This window comes from Mastomys coucha, unplaced genomic scaffold, assembly GCF_008632895.1.
Source record: "Mastomys coucha isolate ucsf_1 unplaced genomic scaffold, UCSF_Mcou_1 pScaffold6, whole genome shotgun sequence".
Lineage (NCBI taxonomy): Eukaryota > Metazoa > Chordata > Mammalia > Rodentia > Muridae > Mastomys > Mastomys coucha.
The window spans coordinates 117,482,042-117,498,810 of record NW_022196912.1 but is presented as its reverse complement, the minus strand read 5'-3'; the positions used below and the strand labels follow the sequence as shown (position 1 = coordinate 117,498,810).

The 16,769-nt window shown below is 44.5% G+C and overlaps 2 protein-coding genes across 7 annotated transcripts in view; one reads left to right on the top strand and one right to left on the bottom strand.

The window, feature by feature from the left end:
* Positions 1-1,828: 1,828 nt before the first annotated feature.
* Positions 1,829-7,577, top strand: Serpina10 (serpin family A member 10). 2 transcript variants are annotated; one of them, XM_031356078.1, is made up of 4 exons: positions 1,829-2,549; positions 4,024-4,135; positions 6,156-6,306; positions 7,386-7,577. In XM_031356078.1, exons 1-4 carry the CDS (start codon positions 1,829-1,831, stop codon positions 7,575-7,577), a joined length of 1,176 nt encoding a protein of 391 aa, XP_031211938.1. The 2 variants fall into 2 exon arrangements, with proteins under 2 accessions (XP_031211938.1, XP_031211937.1); XM_031356077.1 differs by having other exon boundaries at positions 3,862-4,135.
* Positions 5,477-16,769, bottom strand: part of Ppp4r4 (protein phosphatase 4 regulatory subunit 4) — a 94,169-nt gene continuing 82,876 nt past the window's right edge. For 3 of the 5 annotated variants that reach the window (XM_031356074.1, XM_031356076.1, XM_031356075.1), the window contains exons 23-25: positions 15,210-15,280; positions 13,716-13,863; positions 10,366-11,409 (exon numbers count right to left, since the gene is read on the bottom strand). In XM_031356074.1, coding sequence (XP_031211934.1) covers positions 11,385-11,409; positions 13,716-13,863; positions 15,210-15,280 — 244 coding nt within the window. In that variant the 3' untranslated portion in view covers positions 10,366-11,384. Of the gene's footprint in view, positions 6,354-10,365; positions 11,410-13,715; positions 13,864-15,209; positions 15,281-16,769 lie in introns of those variants that run through there. The other 2 variants (XR_004114207.1, XR_004114206.1) reach the window with 2 other exon arrangements.

The following is a 16,769-nucleotide window of genomic DNA, read 5'->3' as shown; positions in this document are numbered from 1 at the left end:
CTCACTCTGTAGACCAGGCTGGCCTCAAACTTAGAAATCCGCGTGCCTCTGCCTCCCAAGTGCTAGGATTAAAGGTGTGCGCCACCACCGCCCGGCAATACTGGAGGTTTAACAAATGTGTTTGCACAGTTCTAGAGACCCAAGGTGAGGGACAGCATGGTTGGGCTGTAATGAGGGCCCACCTCCTGGTTTTCAGATGGTGGCTGCCTCAGTGTGTTCTTGGTGGCGAGAGGATGGTTCTGGTATTTCTTCTTCTTATAAGGACACTAAATCCCTTATAATCTCCCCACAATTCAGACATCATCTATCTAGTCAGTTCTCAAAGGCCCCACCTTGCCGTACCCTCACCTTGGAGGATATGGCCTCAGTGTTGAGTTGTAAAGGACTAAAGGCAGGTTGTCCACTTAAAACATGAAGGTATGATACTGTTTTGTACCTGGAAAGAAGTAATGACCCAATGCTTACAACAATGTGGTGACCTACTAAGGGATCTCGACATTATGATTGGGAAGCAATTCCTAAATGGTGACATTCAGGAAACCCAGCAGGGTCATCCAGGCTCTAAGGTGGGGACCCTGGATTCTTTGGGGCCATTTAGCAAAGCGAGGGCCTGTGTCCTGGGGTTGGATGGGGTTTGTTACAGGTACAGAAGAGGGCCTGGGAGCAGCTGGAGAGCTCCTTGTCACATTGGGACTTAAGGTCCAATGATCAGAGTGAGGGGCTCTGCTGATGGGAACTATCAAACATCCCCAACACCTCTGGCTTGAGTACCTTGCCACCCAGGCCTTCCTATTGTCCAGTGGAGAGTGAGATATTGGGGACATCTTAGTGCCATACCCAGCCAGCTTCTAGGACACTGGCAATATTGCTGTGAGCACAATGTAATGGCACAGCTCAGAGCCAGGCTTTGGATCTGAGTGTACAGAGGAATCTCAGGAGAGGCAGGGACAGTCACAGGGAGGAGTGTGGGGCTGCAAAGTCACTGCCAGGGCAGGGCTAGGCTCCCTCGGGCTGCAGAACTGGGGCATGGACATCCAGTATGTGCCATGGGGGCAATGAGACTGAGTGACTTGAACCCAGGTCTTGTGTAAAAAAAGAATCAGCTGTGATCCCTGCAGCCACCTAGGAGCTGTGGTAGAGGAATGAAAGGAGACCTATCTGGAACTGTGTACAGGAGATGCAGGGAAGGAGGGCTTAAATCAGAAAACTGTGGCGAAGCCTCCTTTCTTTGCTTCATTCCCTCTTGGACCCTCCAAATCCCCAGTCGGTGGGGTCACATATTAAGGTTGTGTGAATCAGCATGGAGGGGCCGTTTCATATGCCTGGTGGCCAAATGACAAAGGAAAGGCTTGAAGCAGATCAGTAAATGGCCCCAGCTCCCACCTGATCCTGCTCCACACAAAAGGGCAACATTTGGCCAGGCCAGAGGAAAGCAAAGGAAGAGAAACTGGGGGAGGGACCACAAGCTGCTCAAGGACCTGCACAAGAGGATGGGAAGAAGTCTTGTAAAATGTCCCCCTCCCCCAACCAGGTAAATGATTACACCACCTATATGCTCCAGAGTAGTCTAGGGTATAGCTAACCTACAAAAAAAGGGGGGGGGAGGAGCCCACACTTAACTTGGCAGAAAAGAAGAAGGGTCATGGAGAAATGTTTGCCTGGCAAAGATGTTTTATTAGGTGTTGAGATATTCTTCATTCTCTCTCTCTCTCTCTCTCTCTCTCTCTCTCTCTCTCTCTCTCTCTCTCTCTCTCTCTCTCTCTCTCTCTCTCTCTCTCTCTCTGCCTAGGATGAAGGGAAGTGGCCCCTGGCCTCCACAGCTGACCACATGAGGGTGGTTTCTAGTCTCTTTCTTCTTGTCCTGCTGGCAGAGGTGTGGCTGGTGACCAGTTTCAATCTCAGTTCCCATTCACCAGAGGCTCCTGTTCACCTGGAGTCTCAGGATTATGAGAATCAAACTTGGGAAGAGTACACATGGACTGATCCCAGGCATGAGGAGGAGGAGGAGGAGGAGAAGGAGGAGGAGGAAGACTGGCTGAGGGCCAGCCAGAAGCTCTCCAATGAGACTTCAAGCTTTGGGTTCAATCTGCTTCGAAAGATCTCCATGAGGCACGACGGCAATGTGATCTTCTCACCTTTTGGCCTGTCTGTAGCCATGGTGAACTTGATGCTGGGGGCCAAGGGAGAGACCAAAGTCCAGGTAGAAAATGGACTCAACCTACAGGCCCTGAGCCAGGCAGGACCCCTGATCCTTCCGGCCCTCTTCAAGAGGGTCAAAGAGACCTTTTCCAGCAACCAGGAATTAAGCCTCACCCAGGGAAGCTTTGCCTTCATCCACAAGGACTTTGATATTAAAGAGACCTATTTCAATCTATCCAAGAAGTATTTTGATACAGAGTATGTGCCTACAAATTTTCAAAATTCCTCACAAGCCAGAGGCCTCATAAACCACTACATTGTTAAAGAGACTGAGGGGAAAATCCCTAAGCTTTTTGATGAGATTAATCCTGAAACAAAGTTAATTCTGGTGGACTACATCTTATTCAAAGGTATTTTGAATCTTCTGTTGCCCCAGAGCCAAAAGAAGCTGATCCTGTGTCTTCCTTTTCTTCTTCAGTGTACACTTGGTACTAAAGGATGCTCTGCAGACATGCTTTCTGCTTTGCAGGTTCAGTATACATTGAGGAGGGGCCAATGCTTCCCCTGAGGCCCCCACTCTCACCACCTGCAGACCCGTGGTCCTCGGTTTCCATAGCTCCCCTGCCTAGTTTTCATCTAATGCTTGGAAGAGGTCACACAGGGCTATTGAATGAGCAGCTTACTATCAGCAAGACCCAGGATGCCTCTGGGCTCACTATTCCCCGCTTTTGTGATCTGGGGCAAAATCTCTGCCCTTGGATTTATTGTTGTTGTCACTATTATAGTGTGTGGGTCTATGCATGGGAGTACAGGTCTACATGGAGGTCAGAGGTGCTGGGTCCTCCTGGAGTTGGGGTTGTAAGCCACTCAACATGGGTGCTAGGAAACCAACTTGAGTCCTCTGTACAAGTAGTATGAGCTTTTATCTGCTAAGCCATCTCTCCAGTCCAGTCTTGGAATTTTATAAAATCGGGACTCTCACTTTTTATAGTCATAGAGCCATAAGAGCTGACATGCAAGGTGCTACACATGACGTTTGGTACTTACTATCCACCACAGGAAGAAACAGGTTGCATATTCGTTCTTCCTGGCAGTCAATGCAGCAAGGAGAGTAGAGCCACTGTTTCCTTGGTTATAAGGAATGAAGGAGAAGGCTGGGGAAGCTAGTTTAAACATGCTCACACACAGTGAATGGCAAAGGCCAAATGCAAAGAGATCCCATGATTTTTGTAGCCCCAATTTCTTCTAGTTTAACAGGGTATGGAGTGGATGAATCTGGAGCTTAAAGCTATACCAGGAGATTCACAAATCCCCAGGTAGAAAGACCATTTACAGACACTCCAAAACATCTTCAGCGTAGAGTCATGTAGTGGCTGGCCTCTCTTGCTTCCAAAGCTGCATAAAGTGATGCTGAGCTGGACACACCTCCACTACCTGTAAAGTATGTTTGCATATGGTCACACTGGGGCCATGTGGTAGCTGGGAATACCTCATGCATCAGGCATTGGAAGCTATTCACCAGGAAATGAGGAAGTCTGGGTTCTATGATGGGTCATGGGTAGAGCTGAAGTTTGGTCTTTGAGGAATTTGATGTCTGAGCATGCAAACTTGAAAAAGGAATGGGACTCTCAGTTGGGAATGACGGGGGCAGCACACTCTCTTCTCTGCCACTGTGTTCTGTGGAGGCTTGTTTCTACAGGGGCTCTCTTCTGACTTGCTCAGGGAAGTGGCTGACTCCATTTGACCCCATCTTCACTGAGGCTGACACTTTCCACCTGGACAAGTACAAGGCAGTTAAGGTGCCCATGATGTACCGGGAAGGGGACTTTGCCTCCACCTTTGATAAGAAGTTCCGTTGTCACATCCTCAAACTGCCCTACCAAGGAAACACCACCATGCTAGTGGTCCTCATGGAGAAAACAGGTGACCACTTGGCCCTGGAGGACTACTTGACCATAGATCTTGTGGATACATGGCTCCAGAATATGAAAACAAGGTATGATGCTTGCCCTGCCACACAGACTTGGCTTGCTTGTCCTCATTAACGCTCCCAGTTAGTTTTACCTAATGCCTTATGCTTACTGCCCATACTCCCCAGTGATCAGCAAGGTCCTGTTTCACTTTATCCTGAGTTAGGCCTAGTTTTACTATTCTAATGAACAACAGTTGTTCAAATACAACTGTTTGCCTATTGGGATACCTATTTATCCCAAAGCTGCAACAGTAAACAAGCCAGGCAAAGGGAGACAAACAACACTGTAAGAGGAAAAAGCACTTCAACATGTGCAGGCCAAAGCCAGGGATGTTCTTCTCTGGCGATGAGGGGTGAATTTCATGGGTCTGTCTGAGGAGAAGAGTGTTTAGAGGCAGTTTTGGGTAGAGCACAGCTGGCAGCTCTAACGAACAGCAAAGTGGCCAGTGTGGTGAGAGGATTCAGGGACAGCCAGCCACCCCAGGACCTTACGTTACACACTCAGAACAGTCATGGGCTTTGCCGGTAGGAGATGGGGAGCCACAGAGGCTTCTGGTCAGAGGCTCAAGGAGACCTGCTTAATGGATCATACAAGATCCTGTGCTGAGAGCAGGCATTAATAAGGAGGACCATGAGGAAGCCAGTCAGAAGGGTGCCAGATAACTTCAAGATGCTGCTATTTGCACTATGGTGGTAGGAGGTAAGGTGATAAGATGTAGACAACACTTTGGATCTGCCAGGAAGCAAGAAGTAGCGAATTTGATGAATAGATATGGAACGGGGTACAGAACAAAAGAAAGAGAAAACAGAGACAGATCCAAAGAGGTGTCTGTCAGTCAACAACAGCTGTAGTTTTGGGCCTCAGCATTTCAAGGACGGGTATATTACTTCCTAAGAACGTGGAAGGAACAGACCTGGTAGTGAGTTCAGAGCTCAGTCCTAACATCTAGAAATTCTCCCTAAGTTCCATGTGAAGGAGACCACACCAGGGTGAGGCCAGGGTCTGACTCTAAGAATAACAGGTGTATGGTGGGGGGGGTTAGTACCACGAGAGCAGGTAAGCCTGAACATGGGGTCGGGGGCCTGTGTGGAGAAGACATGGAAGTGGGCAGGGCAGAACCTCAGGTGTTTGCTGGAAGCCATTCTGCCTGCTGGAGCTCAAGGCAGAGAGTTCCACAGAGAGTCTCATGGCTGTGCCTCTTCTCATTGCTCCAGAACTAGTACAGAGACGAGCTCAACTGAAGGTTCTGGCTACAGCTTTCACTTTCATTTTTCTGTCATTTTTTTAAGTCTTTCAGCATTAGCAAAGGACTGAAACATAAACCCTAACAAATGTTTGCTGAGTGGTTACACTTATGAATTTAAAACTTAGGACATGTCACATTCTCAGTTTTTCCAGCATGGAGCCCAGCCCAGCTATGCAACAGGGAGAAAAGTGGGCAAGGGTGCATTTATGAAACTGCTGCATGCCAGGCATTGTTCTGGACACCCTTCATACTACAATCATTCTATTAAAAAACTCTGATGTTGGTACATGTATTTTTGATGACTCTTTACAGAGCAAGAAAAATGAAAATTAAGATTAATTTGATTTAATTAGCAGCTTTCACATTTTTTTTTCCTGAACCACAAAACTCATCTTTCCAAATTTCATATTCTCAAAGAACTCACAACAGGAAAAATAAATATCTTAGAGCCTCCCTGGCTAAGCATCCTCCAGCAGTCGGCAGGGATACAGGAAGCAGCCAGGCAGTGGGTTGGGGTTGTTTTGACACATACAGAAATGGACATGGAGTCCGGTGTTCCTTACTAAAAAGGATTTGGGGATGTGAGCTGATGAACTAGCTCGCAGGCATTAGCAGAGTGGTGCTTCATAACTCAGAAGGACTTTCTCTGAGATCAAACACTATGAAAGGATCCCATGAGCTATATACCATCAAGCAAAGGAAATAATCGTGGAGGAAGGAAGAAAACAGCACGTGTCCTTAGCAGCAGCTCCCAGCCATTTCACCATCGTCTGTCCTGTCCTGTCCCTGGGCCACAGGAAAATGGAGGTCTTCTTTCCCAAGTTCAAGCTGAATCAGAGGTATGAGATGCACGAGCTGCTCAAGCAGATGGGAATCAGGAGGCTCTTCTCCACCTCAGCTGACCTCAGTGAACTCTCAGCCGTGGCAGGAAACCTTCAGGTGTCCAAGGCAAGTCAGAGGCCGTGCTCTGGCCCGGTCCGCAGCATGCGATGTCACTAAAACCAACAAGTACTTTGCAAACCATGTGGTTGTGATTACATGCCTAGCTGTAGCAGAGAATTTTACCCCAGTTCTAACAACCTCAAGTAGCACCCAAGCCGGGCGTTCCATGGAGCTCAGGCCATGCTATCCACACCCTTCTCATTGGAGGAGCTCCATCCCTCTAAACATCTGCCCCTCGTACAGACTGGTGTAGAACCCATCAGTATTGTGTTGAATATTGAAAAGGCTCATGAAACTATACTATCTTTAGCACAGAAGAAACCCCCAGTCATCACCTGGTCACCCTCATTCCTTGGGACAGACACCCCACCTCCTCTATGATTAGCCTTAAAGGACCCTCTGTGGTCCTTCCTCTCCACATGCCTCCCCTCTCCTTCCTGTTCTTCAGACAGGGAGCTCATCCATCCCTTCGTGGTTCTTGCAGCATGTCTGTACACTGCAGTGAACTAGCATTCCTGGCCTGGATTCATTACAGCTCTCTCTCTCTCTCTTCCACCATTACAATCAAGAGGGTTCTCATTTCCACATATAATTGTCAACTCTGAGAGATTTAAAATGCTTTTCTATCTGAACAGGAGCTAGTATGGTAACCTCAGCCTGAGTGCAGTCAACCAGGGTCCAGAAGGTAACCACAGACCCTCAGACTGACCCTGGAAATGCCTCAGAGCAATACCAGGCAGTTCAAAGTGCCTTCAAAGGCCAACAGCTCAGCTCAAGAGTCAGTATCACAAAGTCCATGTCCAATTAATACTAGATGTCTGCATGTTGAGATCTGTTAGTCAGGTTCCCTGATTCCAAGCCCAGGTTGCACCTGGCACAGCCCACACCACTTCCCATAGCCTTCTGGTACTATTTGGATTTCTGAGGCACTCTCTGGCACAATCTCATGCTCCTCCTAGCACAGACAGGCTGCCACAGTGAACCCCAGGACCATGGCTGGGTGGGCAGAACTATCCATGGGAAATTTGTTAGTTCTCCCTTCCCATTGCCACACAAATGTTCTTCCATGTTCCTTCTTTATCTAGGTCTTACAACAGTCGGTGCTTGAGGTGGATGAAAGGGGAACTGAAGCAGTGTCAGGGACACTGTCAGAGATTGTCGCTTACTCCATGCCTCCCATCATCAAAGTGGACCGGCCTTTTCACTTCATCATCTATGAGGAGATGTCAAGGATGCTCCTATTTCTGGGCAGGGTGGTGAACCCGACAGTCTTGTGACTCTGGTGTGTATAAGGCCTTGGCCATCACAGGTGCTGAACCAGAGGTGTCTAAACCACAAGATGCTGGTGGTGGATGGTAAAAGATGTGTTCTCTGATTAACACTGAAATTAAAACAACTCATACTTTAAGGAGATGTCTGTGTAATCTGTCTGCCATTTTAAGTGCTCCTGAGGGCCTTAGCTGAAGACCTAGGGAGGGTCTCTCCCTTTCCCTGCTGCTCGCACACCTGGACTGAGAACAGTCAGTAAGACAGCAAGTGTGGGTCCAAAGCTCTGGGGCGAACATGGACATTCTCCTACAGGCATCCTTCTCCCTCTCCAGACCCTTCTCTTGTGAAGTTAAGTGTTTTATTTTAGTCTGTACCAGACTTTCTCTCTCCTCTCCTCTCTCTGTCTTTCTCACTCCCCTCTCCCCGTCTACTCTTCTCCCCAAGCCCCACCCCTGCAGGGGCCTATAACATAAGATTTGGCTGGCCTGGAACTCTATGTAAACCAAGTTAGCCTTGAACTCACAGAAATCCACTTGCCTCTGTCTCTCTGTCCCTCTGTCTCTCTGCCTCTGTGTGTGTGTCTTTTATAGTATGTTTTAATCACAGAATTCTTTCTTTTTTTATTAAAATTAACAGAAAATCACCATCGTCTATCACAGTGTCTGGCTCAATGACACCCATTCCACTCTGTTCTGTGATCATCCAGTCACATGGGTCCATCACAGGAACCATAGATCACCCAATTCAATGACTTCATTTTACAAGGAAAACAAACAGGGGCCAGAACAAAGCCACATTTGGTTTTTCGTGAGTGACAGGCATTTTTATCCTCTTTTCTTCCTAAGAGTTTATATGTGAACATACAAATACATACACTAACAATGACCTTTTATAATTGCTTTGGTATAGAAATGAATACAGCCTCAATTATATTCATCTTTGCCAACAAAAAAATATGCCTTGCTCATTGATTAAGAAAATACCTTTGTGGCTTGATGGTGTTGAGGGTCTTGACTGTATATAGTGCAGGGCCCACTGCACATGATAGGTATGTCAATCCCAAGGCCACTCAGTGTGACCATGGTGAGTCAATCCTCCCTTCTTATTCTAGTCCAAGGCCTTGGTACTCTATCTTCCATTTCTAAAGCATCTGTCGGGGACTGCTGAACTGTCCTTTGTCTCAGTCACCCACTGTACTTAAACAAAAGTAAGCATGGATTTGTCCCAATATGACAGGAAAATGATGATACCTCTAAAGCATTCTTGGGCAGCCATTTTCTAGCTTATAGAAATAAGACAGTGCCTTAGGAGTGAACCAGAGATTGTTAGATATCAGAGGCCAACTAGTCTGGAAATGTCATCTGTGCTGACTCAATGCTGGGTTGCATTTGTATCAGCTAGTTAATACATAAACACACATAAAATTGGTGTATTGATTACTTGGTAACAAATCCAGAGTAACATGAGTAGGAGGTTCTATAACAAAAGGCAGTCTAAGCCAGATGTCCCCACCTCAATCTTGAAATTAATTCACTCTTATTATTCCAGGGCATTAACAGATGTTCATTTAGGACCAGACAGCTCTAGGGCCTAGAAAGAGAGATCAAGGATGGCTCTAGCTGGCATTCAGGGTACTTGTGCTCAGTTATTCAGATATGTTTGTGGGAAAACAATAGACAGAGAAAAAATGTTAAGGATTTATTTTATGTATATGAATATTTTGTTTGCATGTTCACCTGTACACCAGAAGAAGATATCAGATCCCACAGGACAGCAGTTATAGATGGTTGTGAGCCACCATGGGAATGGTAGGAATTGATCTCAGGACCAGGGATAGGAATTTGAAAAGAGAGTTTTAGCACTTTTCTCATTACTAGATGAAATCTAGAAAAGGAATCCTATAGCTATACCATACTGAAATAAACACAGCCAAATCCAGTGATAGGCAGGCCACCACTGCTGCAGATGGAGCAGAGAGCACTCTGTTACACACCTAGTTAAAGGAAGTTTAAGTCTTCTGATACAATGAAGATATGAGTAGATACATGTTCCAATCTGCCATTCGTTTGCTTTTTAATCTTCCTGCATATCTGTCTCTGGGGTATAATTTTAACAAAGATTCAAAAAAATTTAAAGGTTTTAATATTTGTGAAAAAAATACTTCCAAAAGTAATTTTGAATAACTGTTTTAATTGATAACTTAATGCCTAAGCAATTGACTTCCAACTTTATAAGCAGTGGTGAGTGGTCTCTGTCAGATCACTTTTTTGTCAGATGTCCTTTATCCCACATATAACAGGAATATGAAAAGCTTATAAGTACTAAGTGTATTATTTGACAATCAAACAAAACTCTCCATTTTAACTAATGTAAACAGAGTCAATGGCGGCGTAGTGAAGCAGAATACTAGAAAACTGACACAGCCTTGCTGTCCTTTTACGCACAATGAACTCTCCAGACCACAACAGACTCAAGTCCTTATGGCTAATGCTAGCAGGAGACACAGAGTACTTAAACTGAGTTTCCTTATATAAGACAGTCAAGTTTCTCACGGCTCCTGGACTTTCACTGCTGACTGCCCCTGATGAAAGGTATTGAGTTCCTGAACAGTGCTCCAAGGAGGCCACGGGAAAGGACAGGGATGACAAAGAATGAAGAAGCAATAAGAGACTGTCCCTGAGTTGTTTACAGTTGATCCATTATGCTCCACCAACTCATTATTTAAAGATGAAATGCCTTTTCTTTATAGAGTAAGAACTGTAGGAAAGTATTTAAAACTTTTCTCACAAGTGCAGGTATCTCATTAACCTCTGCTTTATTTTAAATAAGCTCATTATCCATTTCACATTATAAAAAGTAACCACGCACACATATGCATTCACAAATTAGATCATCTTTATCATACATCAATATATCTTTAAAAAACAAGTATTTTCTAATACCAATATAGACATATGCTGACTGCATTTGAAATAGAGAAGCTGACAATAGCTTCATCCACTCTGTGTCAGGAAATGGCATCTTAGAGTTAAGGACAGTGTGTGCTCCACAGGCATTTGCATGGAACTATTAGCATTAGTACAAATGGGTGCTGTTGACATGGCGTGAGCAGGACAGCTGGGATCACAGCTGACTCAGAGTGGGTTCATCATCTGACATTAAGGATAGATACAATCTAAAATGTAAACAGAGCATTTATAAAAGAAATTCTAGGAATTGAGGAAATCATCAATCTATCATTTTTAAGGTATTTGTAGCTAAAGTTTTCCCAAATTTTTGCAGATTTTCATTACTGAATCTAGACTGGGGTCTTCCAGCTGCTGATACCATCACAGAATCCAGGACCCACAGGCCCACAGACAGCTGCTCACTTTGACTTTTCTGCTCTGAGTAGAGAGCTCATAGGAAATCCGGTGCCTTCCTTACCTCCTGTGTCCTAGCCCAAGTAGTTACCAGGAGTCAATTTAGACAAGCAGGCTAATTTAGACTGCCAAGGGATGCCTAAATGCTACAACTTAGTATAACAAAAGCCAGCCCCTCACATAAAGACAGGCACATCTCTTACAGTCCAGCAGGCAGTACACACCAAGTTGGAGCTCATTACACTGCACTGGAACACTGGGATTCAGAGCCTACGTTAAAACGCATGTCATACCTCCTAGGGAAATCTAATTCCAAATAGGGCAAGTTTCACATCAGCTGCACGATGTTCCTTCCTCCATTCCACACTTTAACAAGCCTGGCCGTCCGTCGCTGTAGCTTTTCCACCATCAGAATCTCCACTGACTGCTTGTCTCCTTCACCAAGCAGTTGACTTAAGGATTGGATTTTCTGGATTTTCTGATAAAAGAAGAAAATAAGAGGAAGGAGAAAGGGAAAGGAAGCAGAGAAAGAGAAAGAGAGCAAAAAGAGAACATTATTCATATAAAGTAAATAATATAAATATGCTTCTCTGAGCTAACCTACAGTCTGATCATTCTTATGAAAAGGGGATTAATTACACATCAAGGATCACTCAGAATTTCATCCTGTGCACACCTAATAGTATTCCCCTTTAATTTACACAACTTTTCATAAATTTTCGATTTTATATATACAGGAAATTACTCAGGTCTATCAACCGTCCACCATAGAAGACAGCAGCTATTTGCACCCCTGTCCTTCCTCGATGACACACTGCTTTCAATAGTAGAGGTGGCATTTGGTAAAGCAGGTGGCACAGATTCTATTTCTATTCTATTCTATTCTATTCTACCTCAGTCAACCTGAAGTAACCCCTGCTACAATCACTTCAGAGGCCTATTTTAAATAAAGAGGACTTTTTTCTTGCTAATTTGGGTATGACAGTCTCTAAATTATGAATAATTCTTCACTGAAAAAAGACCAGTGTAGATGGCAACCACCCATCCAGCTAATGGGCATGTTAGATCCATGTGTGGAACAGCCAGGTGCTGCACAGCCAGGCATGCGTTGGCTATAAGCGCTAGCAAGCCTTCCTTCAGACCCCTCGAAAAAGGTACAGACTCTATATGAGTTCTCACTGGTCTTTATTCTAGATTCATTTTTGGTAACTACCAGTTATAAAAAGAGAAAATTCAGTCCACAAAAAGGAAAGATGTGCTCAGCAATGAAAGAATAGATAAAGTATTTGAAATAAAGGGAAGCTGCCATAAAATATTGGTTCAGTGGTCTTTACTTTAAAAAACAAAGCTTGTTTCAATGATGCCCCCATGTTCCTCAGGAGAAGAATAGGGCCTCGGGTAATAGAGAAAGAGCCCAGGCTATGGGAACTGAGAGCCCCTTAAATGAGCTCTGGGCCAGACCTGCTGTTTGGCAGATGCACAGAAGCCCACAAGTCAGGCTCACCAATACACAGTGGCTTTGCTCATCCTGGAGTTGGGTACATGGCTCCTGCTCAGACTGCTGCAGACCACCAACCCATGCCTCCTGTGCTCCCATGGCTCCTAACAATGCTAAGATGTTCTGTAGAAAGAACATCCTTCAGGCCGGCCCAACACTGCAATATCTGAATCAACTGTCCTAGGGTTATTTGTGCAGCACTTTGTCCCAGTCTTCTGAACTCCTTAATGTCTTTAGTTTTGAATTCTGAATGGAATGGAATACATGTAGCCCAGGCTACAGCAAGAGGATCTCAAGTTCTAGGCCTGAGTGGGCTACATGGTAAGCCCCATCTTGAAAGCAGAAAGAAAGGAGGGAAGGAAGGGAAGAATGGTAGGAGAAAGGCGGGGAAGAAGGAAAAGAAAGAGACAAGGGACGTGCTCATGAGTTTAGTGGCATATACTCAGGAGGAAATGTGAGTCTCGGAGTTTCCCTGTGATCTGAATGGGTGCTCTGTGTGAAAGTACAAAGCCAGGACTAAAGCTGGGACTACAGCTTGGGCGCCCTTGGAATGTCAACATGACTTTCAGGGTACCATATTCTTTTAAGTGTTCAAAGAATAATAATTCAAACAAGATGCAAATAGCACACAGAAAGAAGTCATGGAAGAAACAGGCCCTTCATATCTTTAACTTCAAAGCACAAGTTTTGACAACAAATACTTTCAGCTAACTGAGCCCGCGCTTCTGTGTTCTGTGCTGCTGTGGTCCTCTTCCTTCCCTCTTCCTTCCCTCTTCCTTCCCTCTTTCCTTCCCTCTTTCCTTCCCTCTTTCCTTCTTTCTTTCCTTCCCTCTTTCCTTCCCTTTTTCCTTTTTCCTTTTTTTTCTCTTTCTTTTTTTCTTTGTGTCTTTCCTTCTTTGTTTCTTTCTTTTTCTTTTTTTAAGATTCATTTATTTTATGTATGTGAGTATACTGTCGCTCTCTGCAGACACACCAGAAGAGGGCACTGGATCCCAGTACAGACAGTTGGGAGCCACCAGGGAACTGACTGCTGTGGTATTTCAAAGTGGCAATAGCTGTATCCACTCGGTAAGGTGATCGGACACTAATGAGGTATAGATGCCTAGCAGACAATGTCTTTGTTAGATGTTACAGTAAGACCTCTTCCACACACTGACACAGTGAAGCTCGCAGTATAACTGCCATCACCTCACTGGAGACATTTTCAGTTCTTTAAAGCATGGCAGAGGGAAGGAAGGTGCCCTGAGCCACACAGCATACTCAGCAGTGGGTCACTTGGTACTCACAAGGTAGCCTTCCGGGGCTGTGCATCTTTACTTCCACTGTTCTTTGGATCAGCTGGGTTACCTGGCCCACGGGAAGTACTGGGCAAGACAGTGTTAGGAGAAAAGGAAGCTGGAACACTACTGGTATTGAGAGTCCGGAAGGAGTCATCTGGAAATGAAGAGGCAGAGATATTGACATGCTCAGAAAGATGGTCACCAGGGAGAGAGCACAGCACACAGTGGGCTCTTTCCTCTTCTTAAGTCAGGGTTATGAGAGGTATAATTTATACAGTAGAATGTACTACATTAACATTTGTCATGTGTATAATCCATTGCCATTACCACAATCGAGATGTGAAAACATGCTATCACCAAATGTCCTCCTGGGCCTATCAGAGTCACCCCTCCTCCAGCTCCTCTTGTACAGACCTGATTCCCTCATTAAAGATGAGCTTGGACTTTCCAGAATCTTACATAGAAAGACTCAGAGAATCAAACACCTGCCTAGGTGGTTACATTTCTTCAACATGCAATGCCCACGGCTACTGTCACACTGCAATGGCAGAGTTGGGTGACTGTGACTAGCCCACAGTGACTAGAATATTTACAGCCTGGCCATTATATGAATCTTCTTGCCCTTGGAACAAGCTTCTAGGCACATAAGATAGCAAATGGATTATAGAAATTACTGTGAATGTCTGCCTACAGTTCAGCAGGGAATCATACCATTAGTCCTTCTCCTCTCTTTATAAGTGTTACGCTCTGAGTCTTGATTGATATAGTTTAAAAAAATAGTATATGGCCAAGTATTTCCTCAATTGCTGTGGTAAAGTAGCACTAGTGGCCCATTAAGAGAAAATGGTTGCCTCCTACCCAAAAGAATGGAATCCACCTCTGGATGGAAGCATGGCATTGTCTTCTTGACCACAACCCAGGAAGCCATGTTTCTTGAAGCTATGAAGAATAATTAGCCTTACAGGAGATAATAGAGTTTTCTTCTCAGAATTCCTTCCCCCAGGACAGTCCCTGAAAGCCCCTCTGAGCTTCTATTGGGTCTGCTCAACTTCCTGTTCCTGACTCAGAGGGGCGTAACTTTTGTCTTCTCTCGTCTCTTTCAGATGCCAGCCAGAGCCCAAATGTGCTTTCTCGGGTACTTGGGATCCCCTGATTCTTTCTCACTTGTCTGCCACTCCAGCTAAACTCAGACTGCATGACTTTGCCTTTTTCTCTTCTCCCGGCAGCTGCTAAGATTTACAGCTTGCCTATCCTGCTGCTTTTCTCTTAAATTCTAATAATACTGCCCTCAAGTTTCAAGTTGGCTTATAAATTCTTTTATTAAGAGAATTAGGAAAAAGGGACCCCAGTTTCTCCAGTCACAGGAATAGCTTAATTGCTTAAAGATTTGATAAAGACACATGTTTAAGAAAAACATCATACCTAGAATTAGAAAGACAAGTTGCTTAAAGAGAGTGATAGTTTGTTAAAGTAGCACTTCATGTTTCCGTTGCTGCTTACCAGTTAGTGACAGCATGGCCGTCCTCACCAGCCCTGACACGGAAGACGTGTGGGCTAAGGTGGAACTTTTACTAAAAAGAATGTGAACATAAAAAGAATGTGAACAGTTAGAACATAAAACCACAGTTTTCAATCTTAGTTACCTAATACTTGGGGGTTTTAATCTTGTTTTGTAAATGCTGCTCTTCTCCTCCTCCTCCTCCTCTATCTTCTCTTTCTCCTCCCTCTCTACTTCTTCCTCCTCCTCCTCTACCCTCTCCTCCTTCTCCTCTTCCTCTTGTTCCACCTCCTCCTTCCTCTCCTTTTCCTTTTGAAATCTGTCTATTGTGTGTATCTATTTTTACATTCATGCTTCAAAATACACACCTTTTCTACAACTTAAAAGCAATCCCTTTGCTTCATCAAAACTATACATTTTCTTTGATGCTGAGCAAAGTTAGACGAGATCAGTTACATGTTCCTGGTACTAGCTTATCTTTAGTGAGAATCCTTTTTTTATATCCTGAGAATACCATTGGCTAGGAAAATGCATAGGTCTACTGTGATGTCAAAAGCTACAGCTGGAAGTCTGGAATAAAGTATAACTAACTGATAACAGAAAAAAACATATTTTCTTCAATGTGTTCTCTATCTTGAGAAATATTTTAAAGGCATTTGTGTTTTTTTAATATAAAGTATTTATTAATTGATAATTTCATATAATGTATTTTGTTGTGGTTTGGTTTTTTGTTTTAGAGACATGGTTTCTCTGTGTAGCCCTGGATATCCTAGAATTCACTCTGTAGGCCAGGCTGGCCTTGACCTCACTGATCTGTCTGTCTCTGTCTCCAAGTTCTGTATTAAAGGCATATGCCACCACTGCCCAGTTTATATAATGTATTTTGACCATATTTCCCCTATGCTCCTCCTTCTAACTCTTCCTAGATCCACCCCTACCTATCTCCTCACACTCTCCCAACTTCATATCCTCCTTAAAAAACAAAACAAAACAAAAGCCCAACAACCTATCAAGTATAGTTTGTGCTGCCCATAGGTGTGGGGTCATCCACCAAAACAGAGTTGACCCACCAGGGGCCACGATCTTAAAGAAAAGAGATTCTGCCTGCCAAGAGGACATCAGCTGTCAGGAGCCCCTCAGTTAGGGGTAGGGACTCCATGCTAGAAAACCAATGAGCTCAACCTTGTATACAGGTCTTGTGCAGGCAATCTCATGTTTTCTTAAGATTACTTTGCTTTTCCAAGGACCTACAAGTCTAAAAGCTGTATGCGCATAACACAGATAACAAACAGTGGTAGTCAATGACTCTGCTTCTCCTCTAGCCTTAACTATCATCTAGACTTAGGCTATAAATGGAAAGCAAATATGTGTTTGCTATCAGAGCCTGACCCCTCATGGGAGGGACATGCCTGTGGTTTCTCTACATGTAGAAATGATATAATGCATATCCATGTGTAGCCTGCTGGCAAGTAGAGCATGCTTACAGCCTTCTGAAAGTTAAGAGGTATATACAGTGTATTCCACCTTTCTCATAAATGATGGGCAGAGTCCGTAATGTTATC